At 34.8% G+C, this 22,263-nt stretch overlaps 5 protein-coding genes across 6 annotated transcripts; 1 reads left to right on the top strand and 4 right to left on the bottom strand.

Annotated features, from left to right (window-relative positions):
- Positions 1–3,758: 3,758 nt before the first annotated feature.
- LOC103836940 (putative pectinesterase/pectinesterase inhibitor 38) lies at positions 3,759–6,327 on the bottom strand. Its single transcript, XM_009113260.2, is given in 9 exon segments — positions 3,759–5,058; positions 5,060–5,160; positions 5,162–5,292; positions 5,370–5,416; positions 5,418–5,471; positions 5,473–5,669; positions 5,729–5,974; positions 5,976–6,073; positions 6,076–6,327. Coding segments are annotated over 9 exon segments (1,290 nt in total). The 5' UTR covers positions 6,266–6,327; the 3' UTR covers positions 3,759–4,832.
- Positions 6,328–6,568: 241 nt separating this feature from the next.
- LOC103836939 (AT-hook motif nuclear-localized protein 7) lies at positions 6,569–10,005 on the bottom strand. 2 transcript variants are annotated; one of them, XM_033279007.1, is made up of 6 exons: positions 8,811–10,005; positions 8,005–8,410; positions 7,562–7,629; positions 7,352–7,483; positions 7,108–7,269; positions 6,569–7,022 (listed from the first exon to the last, which is right to left on the bottom strand). In XM_033279007.1, exons 2-6 carry the CDS (start codon positions 8,336–8,338, stop codon positions 6,768–6,770), a joined length of 951 nt encoding a protein of 316 aa, XP_033134898.1. In that variant the 5' UTR covers positions 8,339–8,410; positions 8,811–10,005; the 3' UTR covers positions 6,569–6,767. The 2 variants fall into 2 exon arrangements, with proteins under 2 accessions (XP_033134898.1, XP_009111507.1); XM_009113259.3 differs by having other exon boundaries at positions 8,005–8,347.
- A 419-nt stretch (positions 10,006–10,424) lies between these two features.
- LOC103836938 (LOB domain-containing protein 31) lies at positions 10,425–13,047 on the bottom strand. Its single transcript, XM_009113258.3, has 2 exons — positions 11,605–13,047; positions 10,425–10,887 (listed from the first exon to the last, which is right to left on the bottom strand). Exons 1-2 carry the CDS (start codon positions 11,893–11,895, stop codon positions 10,510–10,512), a joined length of 669 nt encoding a protein of 222 aa, XP_009111506.1. The 5' UTR covers positions 11,896–13,047; the 3' UTR covers positions 10,425–10,509.
- Positions 13,048–15,306: 2,259 nt separating this feature from the next.
- Positions 15,307–17,809, top strand: LOC103836937 (LOB domain-containing protein 30). Its single transcript, XM_009113256.3, has 2 exons — positions 15,307–15,983; positions 17,304–17,809. The coding sequence occupies exons 1-2, from the start codon at positions 15,681–15,683 to the stop codon at positions 17,673–17,675; spliced, it is 675 nt and encodes a 224-aa protein (XP_009111504.1). The 5' UTR covers positions 15,307–15,680; the 3' UTR covers positions 17,676–17,809.
- Positions 17,810–20,422: 2,613 nt separating this feature from the next.
- Positions 20,423–22,178, bottom strand: LOC103836936 (CRS2-associated factor 1, mitochondrial). The gene is made up of 4 exons (XM_018654089.2): positions 21,386–22,178; positions 21,069–21,294; positions 20,835–20,962; positions 20,423–20,744 (listed from the first exon to the last, which is right to left on the bottom strand). Exons 1-4 carry the CDS (start codon positions 22,055–22,057, stop codon positions 20,616–20,618), a joined length of 1,155 nt encoding a protein of 384 aa, XP_018509605.1. The 5' UTR covers positions 22,058–22,178; the 3' UTR covers positions 20,423–20,615.
- Between the last annotated feature and the right edge of the window lie 85 nt (positions 22,179–22,263).

The following is a 22,263-nucleotide window of genomic DNA, read 5'->3' as shown; positions in this document are numbered from 1 at the left end:
TTTATATACTGAAGGCTATAATTTTTAATGTTGTTTTAAAATTTCTAACTAGATTCTAAATTTGTATTAATATATGGTAAACTCTCTTTCATGGTACATGAGCATCGTTAACTTTTTTTTTATCAATTAATTTAGTAAAACTTCATATACTCACTGAATCAGTGGATTAACCACTATAAAATTGATATTCTCTAGAGAAACGGAGACAGACAAAGGTTCCAAATCTCTTTGACCATCATCATATATCAGTGCAGGAGACAACTATGCATTAAAACAATATTTTCATATTTTTTGAATTTTTCTCAAAATCTATGTGTTAACCCCTACGAAAATATTGAGTTTTTGGTAAATGTTTTATATACTTAAGCCTATAATTTTAATATTGTTTTAAAATTTCTAACTACATTCTACATTTGTATTAATGTATGCTAAACTCTCTTTCATAGTACATGAGCATCCTTCAAATCTTTTATCAATTAATTTAGTAAAACTTCATATACTCACTAAATCAGTGGATTAGCCACTATAAAATCGATATTCTCTAGAGAAACGGAGACAAACAAAGGTTTCAAATCTCTTTGACCATCATCATATATCAGTGCAGGAGACAACTATGCATTAAAACAATATTGTCATATTTTTTGATATTTTCTCAAAATCTATGTGTTAACCCCTATGAAAATATTGAGTTTTTGGTAAATTCTTTATATATACTGAAGGCTATAATTTTTAATGTTGTTTTAAAATTTCTAACTAGATTCTAAATTTGTATTAATATATGCTAAACTCTCTTTCATGGTACATGAGCATCGTTAACGTTTTTTATCAATTAATTTAGTAAAACTTCATATACTCACTATATCAGTGGATTAACCACTATAAAATCGATATTCTCTAGAGAAACGGAGACAAACAAAGGTTTCAAATCTCTTTGAGCATCATCATATATCAGTGCAGGAGACAACTATGCATTAAAACAATATTGTCATATTTTTTGATATTTTCTCAAAATCTATATGTTAACCCCTACGAAAATATTGAGTTTTTGGTAAATGTTTTATATACTGAAGGCTATAATTTTTAATGTTGTTTTAAAATTTCTAACTAGATTCTAAATTTGTATTAATATATGCTAAACTCTCTTTCATGGTACATGAGCATCGTTAACTTTTTTTATCAATTAATTTAGTAAAACTTCATATACTCACTAAATCAGTGGATTAACCACTATAAAATCGATATTCTCTAGAGAAACGGAGACAAACAAAGGTTCCAAATCTCTTTGACCATCATCATATATCAGTGCAAGAGACAACTATGCATTAAAACAATATTGTCATATTTTTTGAATTTTTCTCAAAATCTATGTGTTAACCGCTACGAAAATATTGAGTTTTTGGTAAATGCTTTATATATTGAAGGCTATAATTTTTAATGTTGTTTTAAAATTTCTAACCACATTCTAAATTTGTATTAATATATGTTAAAGTCTTTTTCATGGTACATGAGCATCTTTCAAATTTTTATCAAATAATTTAGTAAAACTTCATATACTCACTAAATCAGTGGATTAACCACTATAAAATCGATATTCTCTAAAGAAACGGAGACAAGCAAAGGTTTCAAATCTCTTTGACCATCATCATATATCAGTGCAGGAGACAACTATGCATTAAAATAATATTGTCATATTTTTTGAATTTTTCTCAAAATCTATGTGTTAACCCCTACGAAAATATTGAGTTTTTGGTAAATGTTTTATATACTTAAGCCTATAATTTTAATATTGTTTTAAAATTTCTAACTACATTCTACATTTGTATTAATATATGCTAAACTCTCTTTCATGGTACATGAATATCACTCAAATTGTTTATTAATTAATTTAGTAAAACTTCATATACCTCATTAATCAGTGGATTAACCCTTATAAATTCGCTATTCTCTAGAGAAATGGAGAATACAAAGGTTTCAAATCTCTTTGACCATCATCATATATTAGTGCATGAGGCATCTATGCATTAAAACAATATTGTCATTTTTAAAAAAATATTCTCAAAACTCCATACGAAATTATTGAGGTTTTGGTAAATGTTTTATATACCGAAGCCTATGTTTTTAATATTGTTGTAAAATTTCCAACCAAATTCTACATTTGTATTAATGTATGCTAAACTCTTTTTCATAGTACATGGACATCATTCAAATTTTTTATCAATAGATTTAGTAAAACTTCATATACTGTCTAAATCAGTGGATTAACCACTATAAAATCGCTATTCTCTAGAGAAACAGAGGTAAAAAAAAGTTTCAAATCTCTTTGACCAGTACATGAGATCACTATGCATTAAAATAATATTGTCATATTTTTTTAAATTTTCTCAAGATTTATTTTTTAAGATCTCATCGAGTCAACGATCCGTAGAACTCTGTGAAATGCTATCAGAGGTCGAATCTTTTATCTGTTTTTCCTTCGCGTCTTTTCACTTTGTTTTCATTCCGAGAGATGCTAATGGATATGTGAACTTTTATGCCAAAATCTGCTTATGTACTTAACTCTCAAGTTTAGGTACGGTTTAAACCTAAAAGCCCCTTTTTAATATAATCTTTTGCTGCTCAAAAAATAATTATTGGGGTTCTAGTTTGAGAAACTTGCATATATTCTTTTTATTTTCAAAGAGCATTTGTCGTTTAATTATTAATCTAATTATTTTTTAAGAAAACTAAAATTAGTTCTCTACTTTAAAATATCAATATTTTATGTTTCTAAGTGATAATGGTTTATACTATTAATGCAGAGAAAGACAGAACATTAAAATCGAGGACGACACAAGGCGTCGAACTTGACTAATTATAAAAGTAATAATCGCAATATCAACAGAGGAATCTGAAGCAAAAAGTTCAAAAAAGAAGATCAGCTTATTTAAGAACATAAACTGTTTTATGTCCGATTTGACCATTCATATCTCAATCTACCTTGCTCACAACATACACATTAGCACATATATATGTGTGTACACAGAGCTAGGCATGTGTAGTTGTCAGCCACGACCCGCGACAGAGATCGAATTTTGATTTCTTGCCTTCTTGTACTTCCATTGTTTCTTTTATGTTTTCTTAAATACTTTTAATTTATATAAATTTATCTGATGATATTATTTACAAGAATGGTTACAAAATAAGTTATTAAATTCATCTTCCTTTACCACCGCCTGACCTCAATAGGTGAGAGAGAGAGCGCTGTCATTTCTCACACAAACACTTTGGAAAACAATCAACATCTAAGTATACACGTGTATATGTCTCCTTGTCTCTCTATGTTTCATTAACATTCCCGTTTCTAGCCACTTCTTCGCCGTGCCATGGGTTTTTCGTTTACCAGGCATCATATATATTTTCAAGACCTGTACCGAAACAGAATTACATTTACACTAATGAATTAAAAAATTTCTATTCGTTCAGGTAGTATTCCAAATATATAATCAACTTGTACGTTTTTTGTTGTCAACTTATAAAGTTTATGTATCCGAATGCATAGTATTATAACACATGGGAGAGGTGGGCTAAACTAAATCATAACACAATAATAGTTAATCAAGGTTCAAAACACAAAATAGTAACATCGTCATTTAAACTATGTATAGTAACTGCATCTATGTTGCCCTGCTAAACAAGTGTGCTTACACAATGATCTCGTAAAACTTTATTTTTATCTTCAAACACTCGGGTCAATAACATGCATGTGAAACATTTGTGTCAGTAACATGCATATGATTTTTTTACTGTGATATGTAGTCAACTAGTTGGTCTGCATCATGCTAGCTGCATCAATACATGGATTCAAATCCGTGAATATTGTTAACAAAAATAAGTATCCAAATACTTTAATACACATTCTTTATATTTAGTAATCTAAAAATATTGTTTAGGTTCTCTGTATTCCTATTGTCTATTATTTATATTTAGTAAGTTATAAAACACGTAAAAAGAAAAAAAAAACATTTTTCTCTTTTCTTTCTATTATTAAGTCTTCTGTGATCCAGTTAACTATATATATTATATATATATATATATATATCAATTTAACATTAGTTAAAATCAAAATTATTAACTACACATGTCAAAATTTTGTATTATAATTATTTTATTTATCATTATTTATTTTGTTAAAGATTTATTTTATGTATTATGTTCATAGTAAACACATCCATTTTATTCTTTGGAGTTAGATTGAGGAGAGAAGATAACAAATTTGGGAGGACATTCTACTCTTAGTATGTTATTGTTTCTCTTCAGTTCAAACGAAGAGTGTTTCAGCCTAGGTTTAGAGTCGAAGTAAATATATTTTTGTCTTGATATTTAAATATCTGATTTTTTATCACTTTTTAAAAGATAAAAGTTCTCAGAAAGTAACAAACAAATAGTGTGAAAATTGTATAAACAAAGGCCAGATGTGGATGGAGCTATTTAATTCTGCCACCCATTCACGTGCTCTCATTAACCCTTTTCATGTATCTCATTTTTTTCTGGTCACAAATTTATCTCAAAATCAAAACGCCAAAAGATTTTTTTTTCTCTATAAAATATCAGTTCAGAAAAAAAATACCAGTTAACTCATATATACATTCACAGCTTCTTAATTTGACGAACCTGCTCTCTTGTTTCACCTTCATCAAATATTTAATTAGATGAATGTTATTGGATTTGGAAGAAAGGAAAAAGGGGAAGAAGAAACAAGATTTTGTGTAACATGTGGGCTCTAATAGGATAAATGGACGGGCCTCTTTTAAGTTATTTATATTATACTCTCGATGGACATTACAAAAAAGTGTTCAGAGATGGGTGGTGAAAGGGACTTTAGCAGAGGGGAGCCAAGAAGCAGCGTCGATGAAGTTGTGTAATGTAAACTGACGGGCTTCCTCAATATCTGATATCACATGAAACCCGGTCTAATTGACCCGGTTTGTTGTACTCGAACCCGGCCATCCTTTGGGTTCGATCAAAGGACCAAGGAACGTTCCTATCACCACCGTCATAGCATACGAGGGCCATGGACGTCAACGGTGCCAATATACTGCAGTTCTGGAAGACCGCGGCTGCGTTTCCGAAAATGAAGTCAACGGTGCCGTATATGTTGCACTTCCTGAAAACTGACGCCCTGAGTGTGGACGTACAGCGTGTCTTGATACCCTTGGATGCTGTAATACACTGACCTGTCCGAGTCCGATCTCAGTGCCACCGCCTGCTTGTTCTCCGTCCCCGCCGTGTTCCTGATCGTCATGTCTCGCGCCACTGTCATCAGTTTTTTTTTTTGTTATTACAGTTGAAATTTTCAAAAATTGTAAAAAGAAGTATCACTTTCTACTAACCAAACGTGGCGGATTTGAAAGTGGAAAATCCTCTGCCTTTGCTTTTGGTCTCCGATGATCATGATGTTATGAGATTTAATTCCCACTTTGACATATTCCTGATTTGACGTGTATGACGTACCATTTGCTTCCCCTGGGCCTCTCTCCCGCACCATCCACCGCCTCTTGTATCGTCTTGTAGTCCCCTGAGCCATCTTGAGCCACCATTGCATCCGGTGATCTTCTTCTTCTTCTTATTATCCACTGCTACTTTTGATATCCCCACCTAAACTGTACGTTACCGTTTGCCTCCTCCATCCCCTGTTTCTTCAAACGTTAACACTTTCCAGAGATTAACTAAACAGTTTAGTGTAAGTTACCTTGCTAATGGCCAAGGCGTTAGTGATATCAATGGTGATCCCCCCCCCCCCCCCCCCCTGCAAAGTATCAGACGAGAGACCTAGCTCTGACATCCCTTCCCGACACGTTTCTAGGTTGGTCAGTGCGGTGCTGAGCCATGCATGCACATCCGATCTAGAGCAATACACGTCCTTTGGACACGACTCGCTCTGGTTAAGCCTGTGGATGGTCCGGTCGTACAATTCCATACAATCCTCCCAAGCTCCCTTGCTCTGAATCAAACTGAGAGTAGGTGTCGTTCTTGGCTTTCAAGGCATCATCTAGTGTTCGTTCCATGGACACCTTCAGGAACTCTGTCACGCTGGATGTTGAATCACAAGTGTGTTGCATTGACTGGGGTGCGGCGTTTGATCGCACATTTCATTTCCAAGAACCATTGAGTTAACAAGACAACTAATAAGAATGGTGTAACATTTTACAGTTTCTCCACGAGCAACCATCGTTTTTGTTCTATAATGAGGTAACATATGCATGATGATGGGATTTTTTTTATACATTTCTTTTTGCAATTGATATAATATGTTACAAACTGGATTTTCTTAACGCATGTTAGCAGTTCTAAACTTTGTTAATTAAATTCTTGTTGTGGTTTTTTGTTCAACATTAAGCTTATGTGTGTATATCAATGCTATTAAAAGTGGAAGCTATAATACATTGTATGTGTAGATGTATGTTTTGTCCTGACAAATAAATGTAATGTAAGCAATAAGCATATTCATCACCAGAAACATATAGTATATGTATAAAGAGAGTGTCACACATATTCAACCGCAATTAAAAAAGGGAATAAAACTCAACGGAAACTGGCAGGTTCTATTACAATAAGTAGAAGAAGCTCAGGTCAGGTTGTTTACTTAAGGACAGATAATTAACTTGGCGTACAAGAAAAGCGTACAGTAACATTAAGCTTCAACAATCCCTTATTCTAAAAAGATTGTACGGACGGAATAGAGTTAGTCCGGAAACCTAATTTTTGACCCTTGATCAGGTCTGGGAAACTCAGTGAGCCGGTGAAGATACGTTGATGTCAGTGTCTAAGCTTCTCAGGTTGTCCTCTCCGTTATTCCAGCTGGAAATGTCGAGTGAAGATGGAAGTGGCTGCTCTCTCTCTGGGTTTGACGATGAGAAGACGGAAGGAGGAGGAGGAGGAGGCAATGCCATGACCGTTGATGAGGTAGTATGGTCGACTCGTTGCTTCCTTAGTGGTTTCTTATGTTCTTGCTGATCACCAGTTACAAAACTGCCAACAACAACCTGTTTTAGGGAAACACAACAAACTTGGTGAGGCTTAACGAGAGGATTTCAAGAATATAAAAGCCTGGAATGATTCAAGGGTGACCTGAATAGGAGTGGCTGCAATGAGCAGGCCAGCCACGCCGCCACCAACAACACGACCATCAGGACCCGCCAAAGAGACGCTCATGCCACCAGACCGGCCTCTTGAACCTATATTCTCTGTTTCCATAAAAGTACCAGACAGCGACAGTATCTCAAACCGACCCTGCCAACAAAAAAAGACAAGCCATATATATCTAAAGTCTCTATTTTCTCTATCTGATAACTGTAGATTGCGACAGCCAAACCTCGTAGGTAAGAGTACCACCGCAGGAATCGGGGTGGCGAAGAGTGACGTTTGAAATAACTCCATTTGCTGATAAAATACAAATAGCTTTTGGTCCTTGTTGTGAAAACGAGATGACTCTCATGTTAATATCCTTCAACCATATTAAATATAAAAAACATCATACAAATAGAAACAAACAAAAAACCATCCGTTCAACTCAAATCCATACCTCGCCAGCATTCACTGTGATTATATGTGGCGTGAAATTTGATCCAAAACCAACCCCAAACCTTTCACCTGCAAACACGATGATTATAACCAATCCACAAACTCACGCGCAAACAAAAAGAAAAAGAAAACACATAATGAAAGTTCTTTTGCAAAATCAAGAACCTTTTTGCAGTTTTTTTGTAAAGTATATAGATTACGCAAATACTATTATTGTCTGTTGTACCCTAAAGAGCCAAGTGTTATCAAATTCAAGAGGTGTAATTTCTATATTTAAGGAATATTGCAGTTCTATATGCTAAAGATCACGCCAAGTGTTATCCAATTTTAATAAAACCTTTTCAGGTCAAATAAACTAAAGCTCTACCACACAAAAAGAACTAAGCTTTGTGCGCATGATATGAGGAGATCAAGTTTAACTAGTGCTTCAGATTGAGACGTTACCAGAAGTATGGAATCCCATACGCTTATGCATCTTCATATCTAAACCATTAAACTTGCCTCTTCCACGTTTCTTCTTCACAAGAGAAGCCGATGAACAAATTTGCATGGGCAAAAGAGCTCCATTGGCTTCATATTTACGAGGTCTGCCCCTCTTCTTCTTCCCCAAGGCATCCCCCGAGCTTGCACTAGCCATTGGAGCTTCCATGGGAGCCAGAGATGAGCCAAGAAACTGGTTAGGGATCTCATCCGATGGTCTGGGGGCCATATGAAACGTAGATGGACCTTCTGCTCCTATCACAGTCACTCCAAAGCTGATTTTATCGCTTGTTTCCATTTTCAAATTCTGCAAAAAAAAATTTCCTTTTTTCTTCTTCTGTGAAATCAACTCAGCCAGGCACAAGAGAAACTAGTACAAATGACAAGGAAACCAAAATTTATAGCCACTACAAGATAACGATGGATTCAGATGGTATAAGATCTCAGCAGTTTCATTTTCGAAGTTGGTGCTTCTCTTCATAAGTAAATGTGAATAAGCAAAAAGATACTACTCCAACTATCACTCCCTAGTTTACTTAAAAGAAAAAAATTCAAAATTCCCTAAGTTAGCTAATTATGAGTTATAATGTTCAACATCTTTTGTTCCGTAACTACAAAATGAAACTATAGATCAGAGTCTAAACAATTAAATTATATGTTAGCAGAAAAGACTAAAAAGGAGATTAGAGGTAAAATCATAAGCGATGAGAGATCTCACTAAAAGTAAAGACAAGAAAGCCAACAAAAAAAGAACAGAGAAAGAGGAGGACCTGAACTATGTTTGTCTAAACTGTCTCACGTTCCTCTTATAACTGAGGTTTTCGTAAAGAGAAGAACAGATTTCTCCTCAGTGACCACCTCCAAAACCTCAAGCCTGAAATATATTTCCCAACGGAAAAAACATGGGAATACTAACTGCAGACAAAGCAGAAAGAAAAAAAAAAAGAAAGAGCGTCAAAATTTTAACGTCAAAGATGAGATTAAGCAAAAAAAAAAAGAAGAGAGAATTAGGATTTTTCAGATTTTCAAGAGATATTATAGAAAGTGAATATATATACTGGTATATAGTATATACATACATTAAATAATAGAGTAATTATCTTGTCGTTAAGACCGACAACAGTGAGTTTTGGTTGATAAATACTTTCACGTCCGGTTTGGAATTTCAAATAGCAACTTTCCCATTGGCTCTTTTTACGTATTTATATCTTCAGTTAAAAATAATAATTGCGATTCTCTTTGTACAATTCTGAACTCAGTGTTTTTTTTTCATTTCATAAAAAAAAATAAAAATCTCCAAATGTGTATACTAGGCATAGGCACATTTCAGATATCGGTTCGGTTCAAATATCGGATCATTTAAGATAGACGACTAGAATATCTATTTACTACTTCATAATTTTTAGTTCAGATTTGGTTCTAGTTTCGGAATAGTTATTTCAGATAGTTTGGATAATTCATGTTAAATATATCAAATAAATAGAACGATTCAGATAAAATATTTGAATATTTCAAATTATTATAGAAATTTTGGAATAAAAATTTGAAACCGAAGAACCGGAGAAAAAAATCGAACCGGAACCGAATTTATCCGTATCTCAATAAGATGGTGCGAGTTTAGGCAATGAGAAAAAAGGGCAATTGGTGGATGAGATGTAATTAATTGACTAGTCGTTTGACTTTGTCCACTTGTCTTGCTGTCTTCTGTCTCCTTTTTTATATACGAAAATGTAATGCTTTTTCGCACGTCTATATTAATATACCTTTGCCATTTTCATTGTGAATAAATTCAAATAATAAAAGGTGATTAGTTATATGCTTTAACTTGTTTTTATTGGAATCACATGCTTGGTACGAAAATTTATCAGCGAATTTAAATAAACTATCTGGAAAAGAAAGCTCAAGTCCTATATTGCTTTTACTTGCAGGGAAATATATTTGATTTAATCAACAACTTTAAATAACATTTTGCCTATTAAATAAGAATTTATCCGTATCTCAATAAGATCACAGCACATGAAAAAGCTGTTGGATTATCATTACGTGTCAACTTACTCCTGATTTCAAGTTAATTTTTCGAGGTCTCGAGGCCACTTTCCTGATTTTCTTTGTTAATTACTCAAATACTACTAACTAACAAGACAAGAGACTAACGCTAATGTAGCACAAAGAGGAAGGATGCAAGAATCAGGAATTTAACAACATTGCCGTTTAGACCAATGGGTTGGGCTTTAATATTTCAGGTTTCGGTTACCTACATCGCACTTGGCACTCTAAATACAAACTTCCATAATCCGACCCACAAAAGATTTATGCGTGTATGTCACGCACGTTGACGTCATGACTCATGAGTGAGAGATGAGAGTTGCGCTGCAAATCAGATAGAATCTATTAAAAGATGATTTGAGTTACTCGGCAGTCCGGTCAGTACAAAATAAACAGAGACGTCTGAAGTTAACATATATAGGGTTATATTGGAGAAGATGATCGGTATTTGCCATCGGTCAAATACTTAGAGACAAATTCACGGGCAAGTGTGTTGAGATCACCGTCCCTGTCCAATGGATCTTCCAGGCCCAATAATGTGCTAAAATCCACTGACTCGTTTGGGACCTCAGTACCTTCCTGTGGTTGTTGTTGCTGCTGTTCTTGTGACATACCATAAATGTGTAACAAGGAGGAAGACACGTTGTTCTTCTTATGATCGGCAGTAGCAATGAGTGGAGCTTTGGTGGAAGAGGCTGCTTCTGTCTGTGAATTGTTTTGTTGTTTAGGCTGCGGAGGGAGGCGTTCAAGGGTTGTGAGATGAGTCTTGACGACGGCTAGCTCTTCCTGGAGACTCATCACCTGTTCACGCATTTTTAATCATATAACGTTGGTATTTTTTTTTCACACATATAACAATACATTAGTCAAGTGTTAATTTTATAGCATCATCATTTTTCCTTTTGCTACATTTCATGGATGTTCAAAAACAGGATAGGATTTAGTTATACCGTCAATAAATGAATCTTTTTTTTGGGTCAAAACCGTCAATGAATGAATCTATTTATATGTTATAAGAAGACAAATGAAACTGGTTTGTACAACGGAACGTTATATATACTACTACTATATATTATTAAAGAAAACAACAATTCGGAAGGTAAACAACAAAGATGTTATATATACTACTAGGCATTACTCGGTTTTTGGACAGACGAGCCCTTGGGAAGACACATGGGCTTGTTTTCAATTTACATTGTAACCTCGACCCCCAATGTCCCTTGCTAACGAATTGAAAATTAAATTAATGTGCAACTTTCTTAAAATATATGAACAAGAAACCAAAATGGAACTGTAGTGAAATAGCAGGTTAATCAAGCTACGCGGCTAAAAGCAGCTGCAAGCTATGTTGATGATAGATAATCTCATCTTGTATGTTTAACCTGAAGTTACATGATGAGTTTATTTTAGAGTGAACGCATGCATGCCTCTCTCTAAATCCTTGAATAGATAGTCATCAGAAATATACATACGTACATATGTATATGTGAAATATAAATATATAGAGTTATTGAAAACCTGATGTTGAAGGGCGAAGATGTGACCAACGCATCCGTAGACGGGATCGCGAAGCCTAGCCAAAGCCTCGTAAGAAAGTGTTGCGACGGCTTCAGGTCTCCGGTTGGCTGGAATCATCAAGAGGAGCTTAGAGGTGTTGCTGGCCCCAAAAACCTTGTGCACCGCCGCGAAATGAGCCGTCCCTTCCTCTGCGTCAAAGTAGGGAGCGAAGATGCATTCCGCCACGCATTTACGCCGGAGAAACTTGCATGCGCCGCACGGACTTCCACCGCTAGGGGTGCTTCCGCTCATATTTTCCAACAAGACGTAATGCTTTGCTTGGATAGAGATAAGGTGAAGAAGTGTCGTCGCCGACCAATTATATATTCAAAGAGAGAGATATAAAGTGATAGGGTAGTTTATGCTCTATTGTTTTTTTGTATAGTTAATGCAGAGCATAGAGGATGGTGTCAGGCAAGAAAATCATGTCTTGCTTTTAGTGGTGGGTCATTTATATTTCTTCGATGTGCATATATATAGTTGCTTTCAAATTTTTCTGGAATCGTTAAAAATGAAAGTATATAGCATAGGGTTTTACAAAAAAAAAGAAAGAAAGGTTTGTAGATGCAGAAATAAAGTTTTGAAGATAAATAAGTATACAGAGACTTCAAAAATATTTACACACAAGCTACAAAATATAAATTAACAATTGACCAATAGGTTCGCAACAAATTATCATTCTTGATTAAAAATTATGTTTTCCATCTACGACTAGAATTCTATAACTAGCACACTGTGGCATATAAATTACTAGGGAATTAGTTCGGGTTACAGTTTAATTTAACGAAACGCTAATGGTGATCTTGTGGCGTTTACTATTTGAGAAAACAGTACTATTGTACTAATGAGGGTGAAGGTAGTGGCTCAAGCTTGGAAGCAACGGCAAAAGGATGTGGATTTTCTAAAATGTAATATACAAAGGACAAAGAGAAAGAGCTTTGCGTGAAGCAAACACACTCATTCTCAACTAGGCTCAACTACTGTTGTTGACGTATCCACTCTCTCACTCTCCCCAACCGCCGCAGGAGTTTTCTTTCATTCACACGTGCAACCCTCACCACACGTGTGCATTCATTCTTTTTATTCTCGGCCACAATCATATACTAGTAGATATACATTTTAGCTTTATATAAATAAAATCTTGAAAAGATTGTAACAACTAACAACATCTCTGGTGTTCAAAAAAAAAAAAAACTAACAACATCTCTGATGCTAGTTACTAATAAACAAATATAATTATTATAAATAATAGAATAGAAAGAGAGAGACCTCTATTGCTTCTGCTTTCAACAAATCGTAGAGTCAGATACTGACAAGACACTGATCAACTGTTTGCTTCGCCGCAAGTACAACCTCAGTCAGTCACTCTCATCATGTGTCTGATTGACAAGATGCTGACCCAGATCAAATGGCAATACGAGCCTTATATTGGGTTCTAAAAGGTTAATGGGCCGCGCCTTTAGACGTATTGTTTTAGAGATAAAACCTTTTTTATCAGCCAATGTTAACAAAAAATTAGCTGTAATGTTGTTGTCGTTGTTTCTCTTGTAATGCATTATTATTGTACCTAGTACTAAGTGATTTGTTATTTCATTATTTGATACAAAAAGAGAAGAATGGTGTTGTGTAGTTAATAAGCATACGCAAAACAATGAGGAAAGGAGGCTTGATACGAGGACACGTGTCGCGTAGGAAGAGAGTATGTCAATGTTGCTTGTTCACACAGTAGAAGAAGGATTAGACAAGAAGCGGACGGCACGGTGACCCTCTCTGTTTACAACTGTTTGCTCTTATTTTGTTAACATGTTACTCTTCCTTGCTTCTAATACTTACCTACTCCTTTGAAATAATTGATAGTTTAGTTGAATGCACAAGAATTAAGATATACATCATAAAAATTAACAATAAAATATAAACTAAAATTAATTCATTCAATCATAAAAAAATGTTAAAAATCATTAATCATAAATTTTTCAATAAAATAAAAAATATTATAAAATATTAAATTACTATGACATTAAAAAAATTTTAAAATATCATCTATTTTGAAATCAAAAAATTATTTTCGTTCTTACTAATATTTTTTTGGTATCTATTTTTTATTTTGTCAACTTTTTGGTATCTATTACCCTTTCATATTTTCATCTTCGATGATATAAATAAAAACAAATCTGGAGCGTTACTTTCGTACGCGCAAAGTGAAACTCACGCGTGATTGGTTGCGTCAGCTAAAGTTGCACAGAGCGGTTACGCTCATAAAAGTCATAGTAATTGACAGGCTACGTGCCTGTCTTCCTTGTTCTTCCAAGTTTCGTTTTTTTTTTAAATGTTTCCAGCAGTCGATTAACCATTTCTCTTGAACCAGATTATAAGTTGTTCACTTTTTAAAGAAAACATCTCCTTTGAGTCGGAAGTGTTAGTATTTAGCTAGACTCCCTAGCTACAACTGGTGATTCAACCCTCGTGATCATCACACATGATATGAAATGTACGCGCACGCTATATTTAGAGTCATTTTTTATCAACAATTTCTATAAATGAAACCATTCAATTAATAAAAGATTACTCGAATGAATGAGTGATTTTTATCTATTCAGTGTGAATTACATTGAAAAGATAATATAGTACCTCGTTTTAGCAATTTGAATCAACAGAAACATTAAAATACGAAAAATAAATGCAAAATACCATTATCAAATTGATTGGTATATTCCACAGATCTTGCAAATTTACAAGTTTCTAAAACACACATTAAATACACTTACGTTAATGCAATTTTCCTATTTTGTATCCTAATCGAATATCGAGTAATCCCATTCATTGAATCTAATATCTAAGGTTTTGCATATCGGATCGTATGTACATAAATCTAATTGTTCTGGAAAATACATACTCCCGCCTTCTCTAATTATTTACAGAAGCTCAGTATTCGCAACCAACTAGCTAGTTATATCATATTCCTATATGTAATTAGATTTTTTTTTCTAACAATATATATGTAATTAGATTGACTTTGTAAGACTGGTTTTGGTTTGTAGTAGTACGGAACATAAATTTAAAGTGATGTGCATGTTTGAATGATAAAAGATGAAATTAAGTAAATATTTGTTATAAAAAATAAAATAACTGTATTTTTCTCAGGATCTGAAGGGGGAAATTTTGTCAAAACTTTTGAACACGTTGAAAAATATTAATAACATTTAACATGAAAATCTAACGCTTAGCGCCGAGCCGTTACATTTCAAATACTTCATCCGCTTCGTTTTAAACCGTTTTAAACCATTAAAATAATCTATAAAATAATATTAATAAATTTTGCATTAAAATTCTAAAACAATACTTATTTTATAACAATATTTTATTATACATCGACACTTAATATGAAACGGAAAGACTATAAAAATGTCATATTAAAATCATTGGAAAAAGATCATTAATTAGATAATCTTAAAGATCCTTTTTATATTAAGAATGCTTTGGAACCAAAATCTAATTGTGTTAGATTGGATATGTGCATCAATACATATATCTAAAGAATAAAATTAAACCATAAGTAGAAAAAAGGAAGGGAATATTATAACAATGAAGAATTTGAGAGATATGGAATGTTTTGGTTCACGCAAAGAGCCTAACACGAGACAAGTACGCTATATCGCGTTGCTTTGAAGGATTTAATCTCTTGTCTTAATTAACTGTTCTTTTTGTAATAACAAAACTAATCAGATTAATTTATCTTTTTGACAGTATATTTTTTTCTACTAGATGCTACAATTAATGTATTAATGGGGGAAATAATAATATTTCCAATTAGAACGAGCCAAACCCTAGTTTTGTTTACGTCCGACCTCTTCCTTCTCCCTCTTTCTTCTCTCCCAAACGTTTCTCTTTTTCTCTTTCTCTGCTAATCTCGAACCAAAAACACATCCTAATCTGGATGAAATATAGCTCAAAATATATCTCAAAACCCTAATCACGAGTTAACTAGTAAAGAACCTTGTCTTACCCTTAAAAACAAAAAGAGGGTAAGTGATTGGAAGATGAGCAGTAGCGGAAGCCCTGGCAGCAGCTGTGGAGGAGGACCGTGCGGTGCGTGCAAGTTCTTGAGACGTAAGTGCGTTGCCGGCTGCATATTCGCGCCCTATTTCGACTCCGAGCAAGGAGCGGCGCACTTCGCGGCGGTTCACAAGGTTTTCGGAGCAAGCAACGTTTCGAAACTCCTCCAGCATGTTCCCGAGCACAAACGAGCAGATGCAGTCGTTTCAATCTGCTTCGAAGCTCAGGCTCGTCTCCGAGACCCTATCTACGGCTGCGTCTCTCACATCGTCTCTCTTCAGCAACAGGTTATTCAATCCAATCATTAAAATATATACATTAAATTAATACCTTATTACAATATCATGATCACAAGTATGGTGGGAAATCGCAACAGTTTTAAGTCGATCTACTGTCTTTATGTCGTGACGTTGATCAATTTCCTATTAAAACACTTTTAGTTGACAAAAGTTTGTCTTCAAATTCCAACATTTAGTCTGTTTTTTTTTTTGTGTCTTTTCATCTGCTTGTCGTTTCTTTCCAAGCCTCATGCAAATTACTCTCTGTTAAGCATCTATGAAAAAAATTGTCTTGTGTTTCAATTCCGATTTTTTTTTATTATTCTTGGATTTTTGTTGTATAAGGTTTTCAGATGATCAACATTTTAAAAATAAAATAAAATTATTTAGTTTTAACGACTTTTTTTATAATTTGGCTCATAGACTTTTACCTTTTGGGTTAAGTTATGTCTTATATCAAATGACGTGTCTATGAGTACATATATGTGTTATATATGTAGATTGAACAAGTTGTTGATCTTTAACTATATATATCTTTATTTTCAACCCAAAAAATAACTATATATATCTTCATACAGTTTTAGTAACGGTGGTTTAGTAAGAAAGTATATATTCTTTGACAAAAAAGTATATATATGCATAAATGTATGTGTGTGTATTTCACATGATCCAATGCGTTACATAACAGACGAAGCCCTCTCTCTCTTCCTTACTAAAATGTGTCAAGCCGTAGTTAAATAGCTAGGACTCAGGAATTTGTGATCCCTGGTCATATACTTAGCTTCATTAATGTCTACAAAGTTGTTTTGTAAGTAAATACATACCATTGATTGAGATGGCAAATTAATCTTCCAAGTTTGCAACAACCACGTTGTTGTACACTTATGTCTAAGCATCATTTTTAATATATAATCTTTTTCCAATCGCAGTAAACGTATAAGGGCCTTTGATGTATACTTACTCCAATATATACACTCGCATGCAATTGCCTTTCAAAATTGATGTTAGTGAATGATATTTTCAGTGTCACAAGCAAGTGTGTTTTTATATCTAAAAGTAAAATGTGTGTTTCTAGTATTAATATAGGATCGTTTTATTCCCCGCATTTTTTTCTAAATCGGTGATCTTGATTGATCGACTAGTCCTGTCGTGTGTTTTGATATAAGTGAATCAGCATTTTCTCGAATTCGGAAAATCTTGTAACAATTAATTATTGCTGGTAGCCTGGTAATATCATTATTGAGATTCTTATATCTCGTTACTATTATTTTGTCATTTTATCACTTTTAGTCATATCTACATTTGTATGAATTTAAAAATAAAAAACAGGTGGTGAGTCTACAAACTGAGCTTTCATATGTACAAGCACACTTAGCAACTCTAGAGCTGCCACAACCACCGCCGGCTCCGGTGACTTCTTCTGGATCTCCGCCGCCTCTGTCCATATCAGACCTCCCCACAATAACACCGTCGTTGTACGAGCTCTCTCCCATATTCGAACCGATGTCTTCCACGTGGACCATGCAGCAACAACCTCGACCTTTTGATCATCTCTTCGGCGTCCCGTCATCATCCACTATCGGAGGAAGCAGTGAGCTGCAAGCTCTGGCACGTGATTTTCTTCACGGTGGGCAAATTCCAGCTGATCTGCCACCGCCGGGGACCGGTGGTTCTGCCCCAACTGTGGTAAAACGAGAATGATACTATTTATATGTGTTGGTTAATTTGGACCTATACATAGCCATATGTTTCTTCTAGTTATATGTATTTATACTTGATCGGATTCGTATTTTAATTGTTGGCTGGAGGGTTAATATAAGAACTATGATTCTCGATTTGTTGGAGCTTCTTATAATATCTACTGTACTAGTACGTTTTTACAGCGTTATTATATATTTTCTAACAATCATTTAACAAAATAATTACTTATAAAATATATGATATAGAATGTGTAATATGCAGGCCCTTCTTAAACAATCTAATAGCCTTGGGCAAACATAAAAAAAAAATGGACCCTATTTTAAACATTTTTTCATTGTATTTTTTAAGTTCAACTAAAGAATTTCAATAACCCACAACAAATAAAAAATTAGGTATGACCGTATGAGTTCTTTTAAATACGAAAGACAATACACACTAAAAAAATTAATGTGAATTTTTTATGGACCTTTTTTTTTATAAAGTTACTAACTATTTTTTCTTTAACAAATTAATTATTATAGAGCTTTTATTACTACTAAAATCACACTAAATAAAATTCTGGACCCAAGGACCCATGGCCATTGCTCCTACTGCCATGGTCAAGGGCCGACACTGGTAATCTGTATAATAAGAGTAGTAGCTCAATATCGGTATAAATAATAGCTCAGATAATTATAGCAATCATCTAATTTTAATGTTAAATTTGACTAATCCATCTCACAGTAACTTACAATATTTTGAAAACTTTAACATATCAACTTGAAGAGGATAACACTAGTTAACCTACCAACTTTTACGATATACATTTTAGCAAAATAAAAAAAAAACTTTTACGATATACTGTTCAAAGTTGATAAAGATATTATCTACTTTTTCAGTTTATCCAGATGAGTGTGAGAGATGTAAGAAAAGACTTAAACGTATTCGCAATCTCATACACCCTGCGAAGCAAACATTAAGACGCACATTGGCATGAAATCACCATATATTATTCATATAGGTTTAGAGTTTCTGGTATGGGTGGTATGTTCGGATATACGTTCGGATTTGGATCATATATTTCGTATTTTCGTTTATTTCGGTATAAGGATATAAATTTTTTTTGAGTATTTTTATATTTCATGTCGGTTTGGGATATTTGTAGTTCGGATTCGGGTAATTCAGATTGGTTTCGGTCATTCAGAGTTACTTAGTAATGTGTACATTGTAAGATAGACAATACAATATTAAAAAACCAACAATAAAATAGTTTGTTAACTAAAGAGTGAGGCATCAAGAACTCAAAGATGAAGAACAATATTTCACCAAATTAACTTTAGAAAAAGAGCGTATCTTCCAATAAAATTTAAAAATGTGGAGAAAGTAAAGAGAAACTAAAGACGGAACCACTGAGGGGTTATGTTTATCGCGAAACTTTGAAGAGTAAATTAATAGATATAAACAATTAAGGATTAATGAAGTTGTGTTAAAAAAAAAACTATTAAAAATTTAGGGTTATTACTATATATAGTTTCAGATATTTCGAATATCCATTTGGGTATCTAGCATTATCTTATCGGGTTCGGATATTTTATCTCATTTGACTCAATATCCGTTTGGATATTTTTTATAGATGTTCGAGTTTGGGTTTTTCGGATTGCGTATTACACAAACTCTGCAATACCCACACAATCACACGTAGACGTAGTTCCGCAGCTAAACGATTTGGTGAACAAGTTAGAGCATCTCTTGCATGATGTAGCCTGTGTAATCCCTAGTAATCCATGCCCCACCACAGTGCAGTTTTGCATTCCTCCACTTAGCATGAATATTTCATTTAACTAATCCATTCATCAGAGATTGCTAAGTCTGTGAAATCCCAATACTGCAAATAACTTCTTTGGGCTCCTTGTTTATCTCCGACCACACACTTGCCTCTTCCATTGCATGTTGAACCTGGATCATACTGAATCGAGTTCCTATTTTTCCAGATCTTTCATAAAATGTAAGGTATGACTCTAATTGATATAGCTTTAATTTAATGGATTATTTATGGAATTAAAATTTTTGTTTAAAATAGAAAACCCATTCGAATTAAGTATTACGGCCCAAATCACTAGTAAATTAATGGGCTGGCGCCGCCGCAGAACCTCCCTCTCGATCTCTCTACATATAAATAGGAAAATAGAAAAGTTTGGTATGTTTGTTGCACAAAAAGGAAGAAGAAAAGTTTGTATTTTTAAGAGATTGTATGAGTAAAATAAAAGATGAAACCTGAAAGCAAGAAGAAGAGAATCCCTATCAAGCAAGGGGAGGAGGGTGATGATTTTAGTTTCAATCTAAGCTCTCTCAAGGAAGTTATAGAAGACTGCACCAACGAAAAGAAGAAGACTAGTTCCACCAAAAATTTGTTGGATATGTCGTCATTGTCGCAGGCTCTGTCCTTGGTGAAGCGTAAGATAATTCGGAAGGAGAGGTTGCGTCATCAACGGAGAAAAAGAAGAGCCGTCGTAAAAATAGTCACTAAAGCAGACCCGGCCACTGACGCATTGATACAACTCCTTGACATTGCGAAAATACAACACGAAGAAGAAGTCTTGAAAGACTCGAACTTACATAATTCAAACATTGAACCCACGCGAGCCTGTACGGAACCACAGCTTTGTACTCTTAACCAAGAGATGGATATTCTCGACCTTTTCAATTAGTTTTATTATCTATATCTCTCATTAGACTTTGTTTACTTTTTTTTTTCTTTCAAATCTATGTTGAGATTTTGTTTTTAATATATCATCATCTCTTTCCTATTAAATATTTAATGAGAAACTAAAAGATGTTTTGATTTGTAGTTTTTATTTATCCAAAAAAAAAAAAAAAACACAAACAATCGATACTATACAAAGCGTAGGTGTGAAGAAGATTACTTAGATGCCTCTTGCTGGAATCTTGTGAGCCTCAGCATTAGAGTCCTTGGTGATGAATAAAGGATGGAGGATATTCAGCTTCGTCCTCGGCTGGCTTATAGTCTTTACCTCTCCAAATAACGACCTGCTCCTTGTCAAATGTCACCAGGATACAAGGCACCAAATCCTTCACACCACCATACTTTGAGATGTTAACAAAGTGAAAAGAGACAAGACAGAAAGAGAAACATCATCATCATCAACATCAACATCTCACCCTAAGCTTAGCGCCAATTTTCTTGAAATCCTTTTTCTCTAGTCCCAAGCAATCAATTCGTACTAAGTCACTAACGAGGAACGCGTCTCTCACCATTGGAACAAGACTACCGTAATACCCATTCTTAGCTGAAACAAAAAAAAAAAAAAAAAAAAAAAACAGAGTTCAGGCAAGCCACCAGCACTTAAAAAAAATAATAATAATAAAAGAGGGGCATGGGGGAAGGGTATGGACCGAGTTTAGTGAGGGGAGGAACGGCAAGGCCTTTCTTTCTCATAGCTTTGGTCTCCTCGATGCTTAGACCATCGATGGTAGTTTTAATAAGCCTAGGGTAGACGGGTTCATGAGGTTTCCACAACATCAAAGGAATCTTGGGCCTTTTCTTAGGATCGTAGTTACGCCCTCTATATAAGACAAGCGTACCACAGTGCTTAGAAACCACCTGTCCATACGTTTTATCCTACAGGGTCAAAGCAAAGCAATAATGGACTCATTATCTATCAAGTTTCCCCAATTAGCTAGCTACTTAAAAGAAGATGATTGAAAGAAACCTCAAGGTGGAAGATAACGTTCTTCATGTCGAGAGTTGGGACACCGAGACATTTGACACGAACAGCTTCAGCGTGTTTCCAGTGGTTATAGATATCATTGAGCATATTGTGAGTCAAACCGTCTCTCCCGAGGTTGATTTGCCTTTTGGTTTTGTTCCTCTGACAAAGCTCAACAAGAAACTTCCTCTCCGCTTCAGTGAGCGGTGGGCCCTGTATCTTCTCCCTCTCTTTCCTCCTTTTCTCTTCCAGCTTCGGATCCTCCCCTCCTCCTCCCTCCACCGTCTCCACCTTCGGCTCCACCGCCGGCGCACACACACCCGTCCACTCCCGGTTCAATCGATCAGGACCAAAAGGGGAGTACTTGGGCTCTCTCAACCCAATGGGCCTCACACTGGAACTGCTCTCAGTGTAGCTGAACCTGAAATCGAAGGGGAGACTGGAGTGCATCTTCTTCACCCCTTCCAGAGACGACGGTGGTCGGTATTGCGGCTTCGGCGGCTTCTTCTGGGGATCTTCAGAGGCTGGCGGTGGTGGATGGAAGTTGTAACGGTCTAGGAGTCGTGAGTAGGTGGAAACTGTTTCGTCGGAAGAAGCGCCGTGAAGGCAGCGCGTGAGGAGATTATTGAAGGATGATGAATTGTTGCGGGAGAGGAGACGAATCATCATTGACATTATTCCCTTGTTTAGTCGGAAGAAGGCTCCGGTGAGGGTTTCAAAATGCTCTCTATGCTCAAAGTCAGTCTCCTCCTTTTACCTTTCTTTCACCCATTTCTTATAATGGGCCCTTAATGGATTCATCAAATGGCCCAATTTTACAGCCTTAAGTATTCTTCATAGAGCGTCTTTGTTCTTGTTTTCTCTCTTTTTTTTTTTAATGA

This window comes from Brassica rapa, chromosome A09, assembly GCF_000309985.2.
Source record: "Brassica rapa cultivar Chiifu-401-42 chromosome A09, CAAS_Brap_v3.01, whole genome shotgun sequence".
NCBI classification, from domain to species: Eukaryota; Viridiplantae; Streptophyta; class Magnoliopsida; order Brassicales; family Brassicaceae; genus Brassica; species Brassica rapa.
Note: the sequence above shows the minus strand (reverse complement) of the source record. Positions and strands in the feature narration are given on the sequence as shown.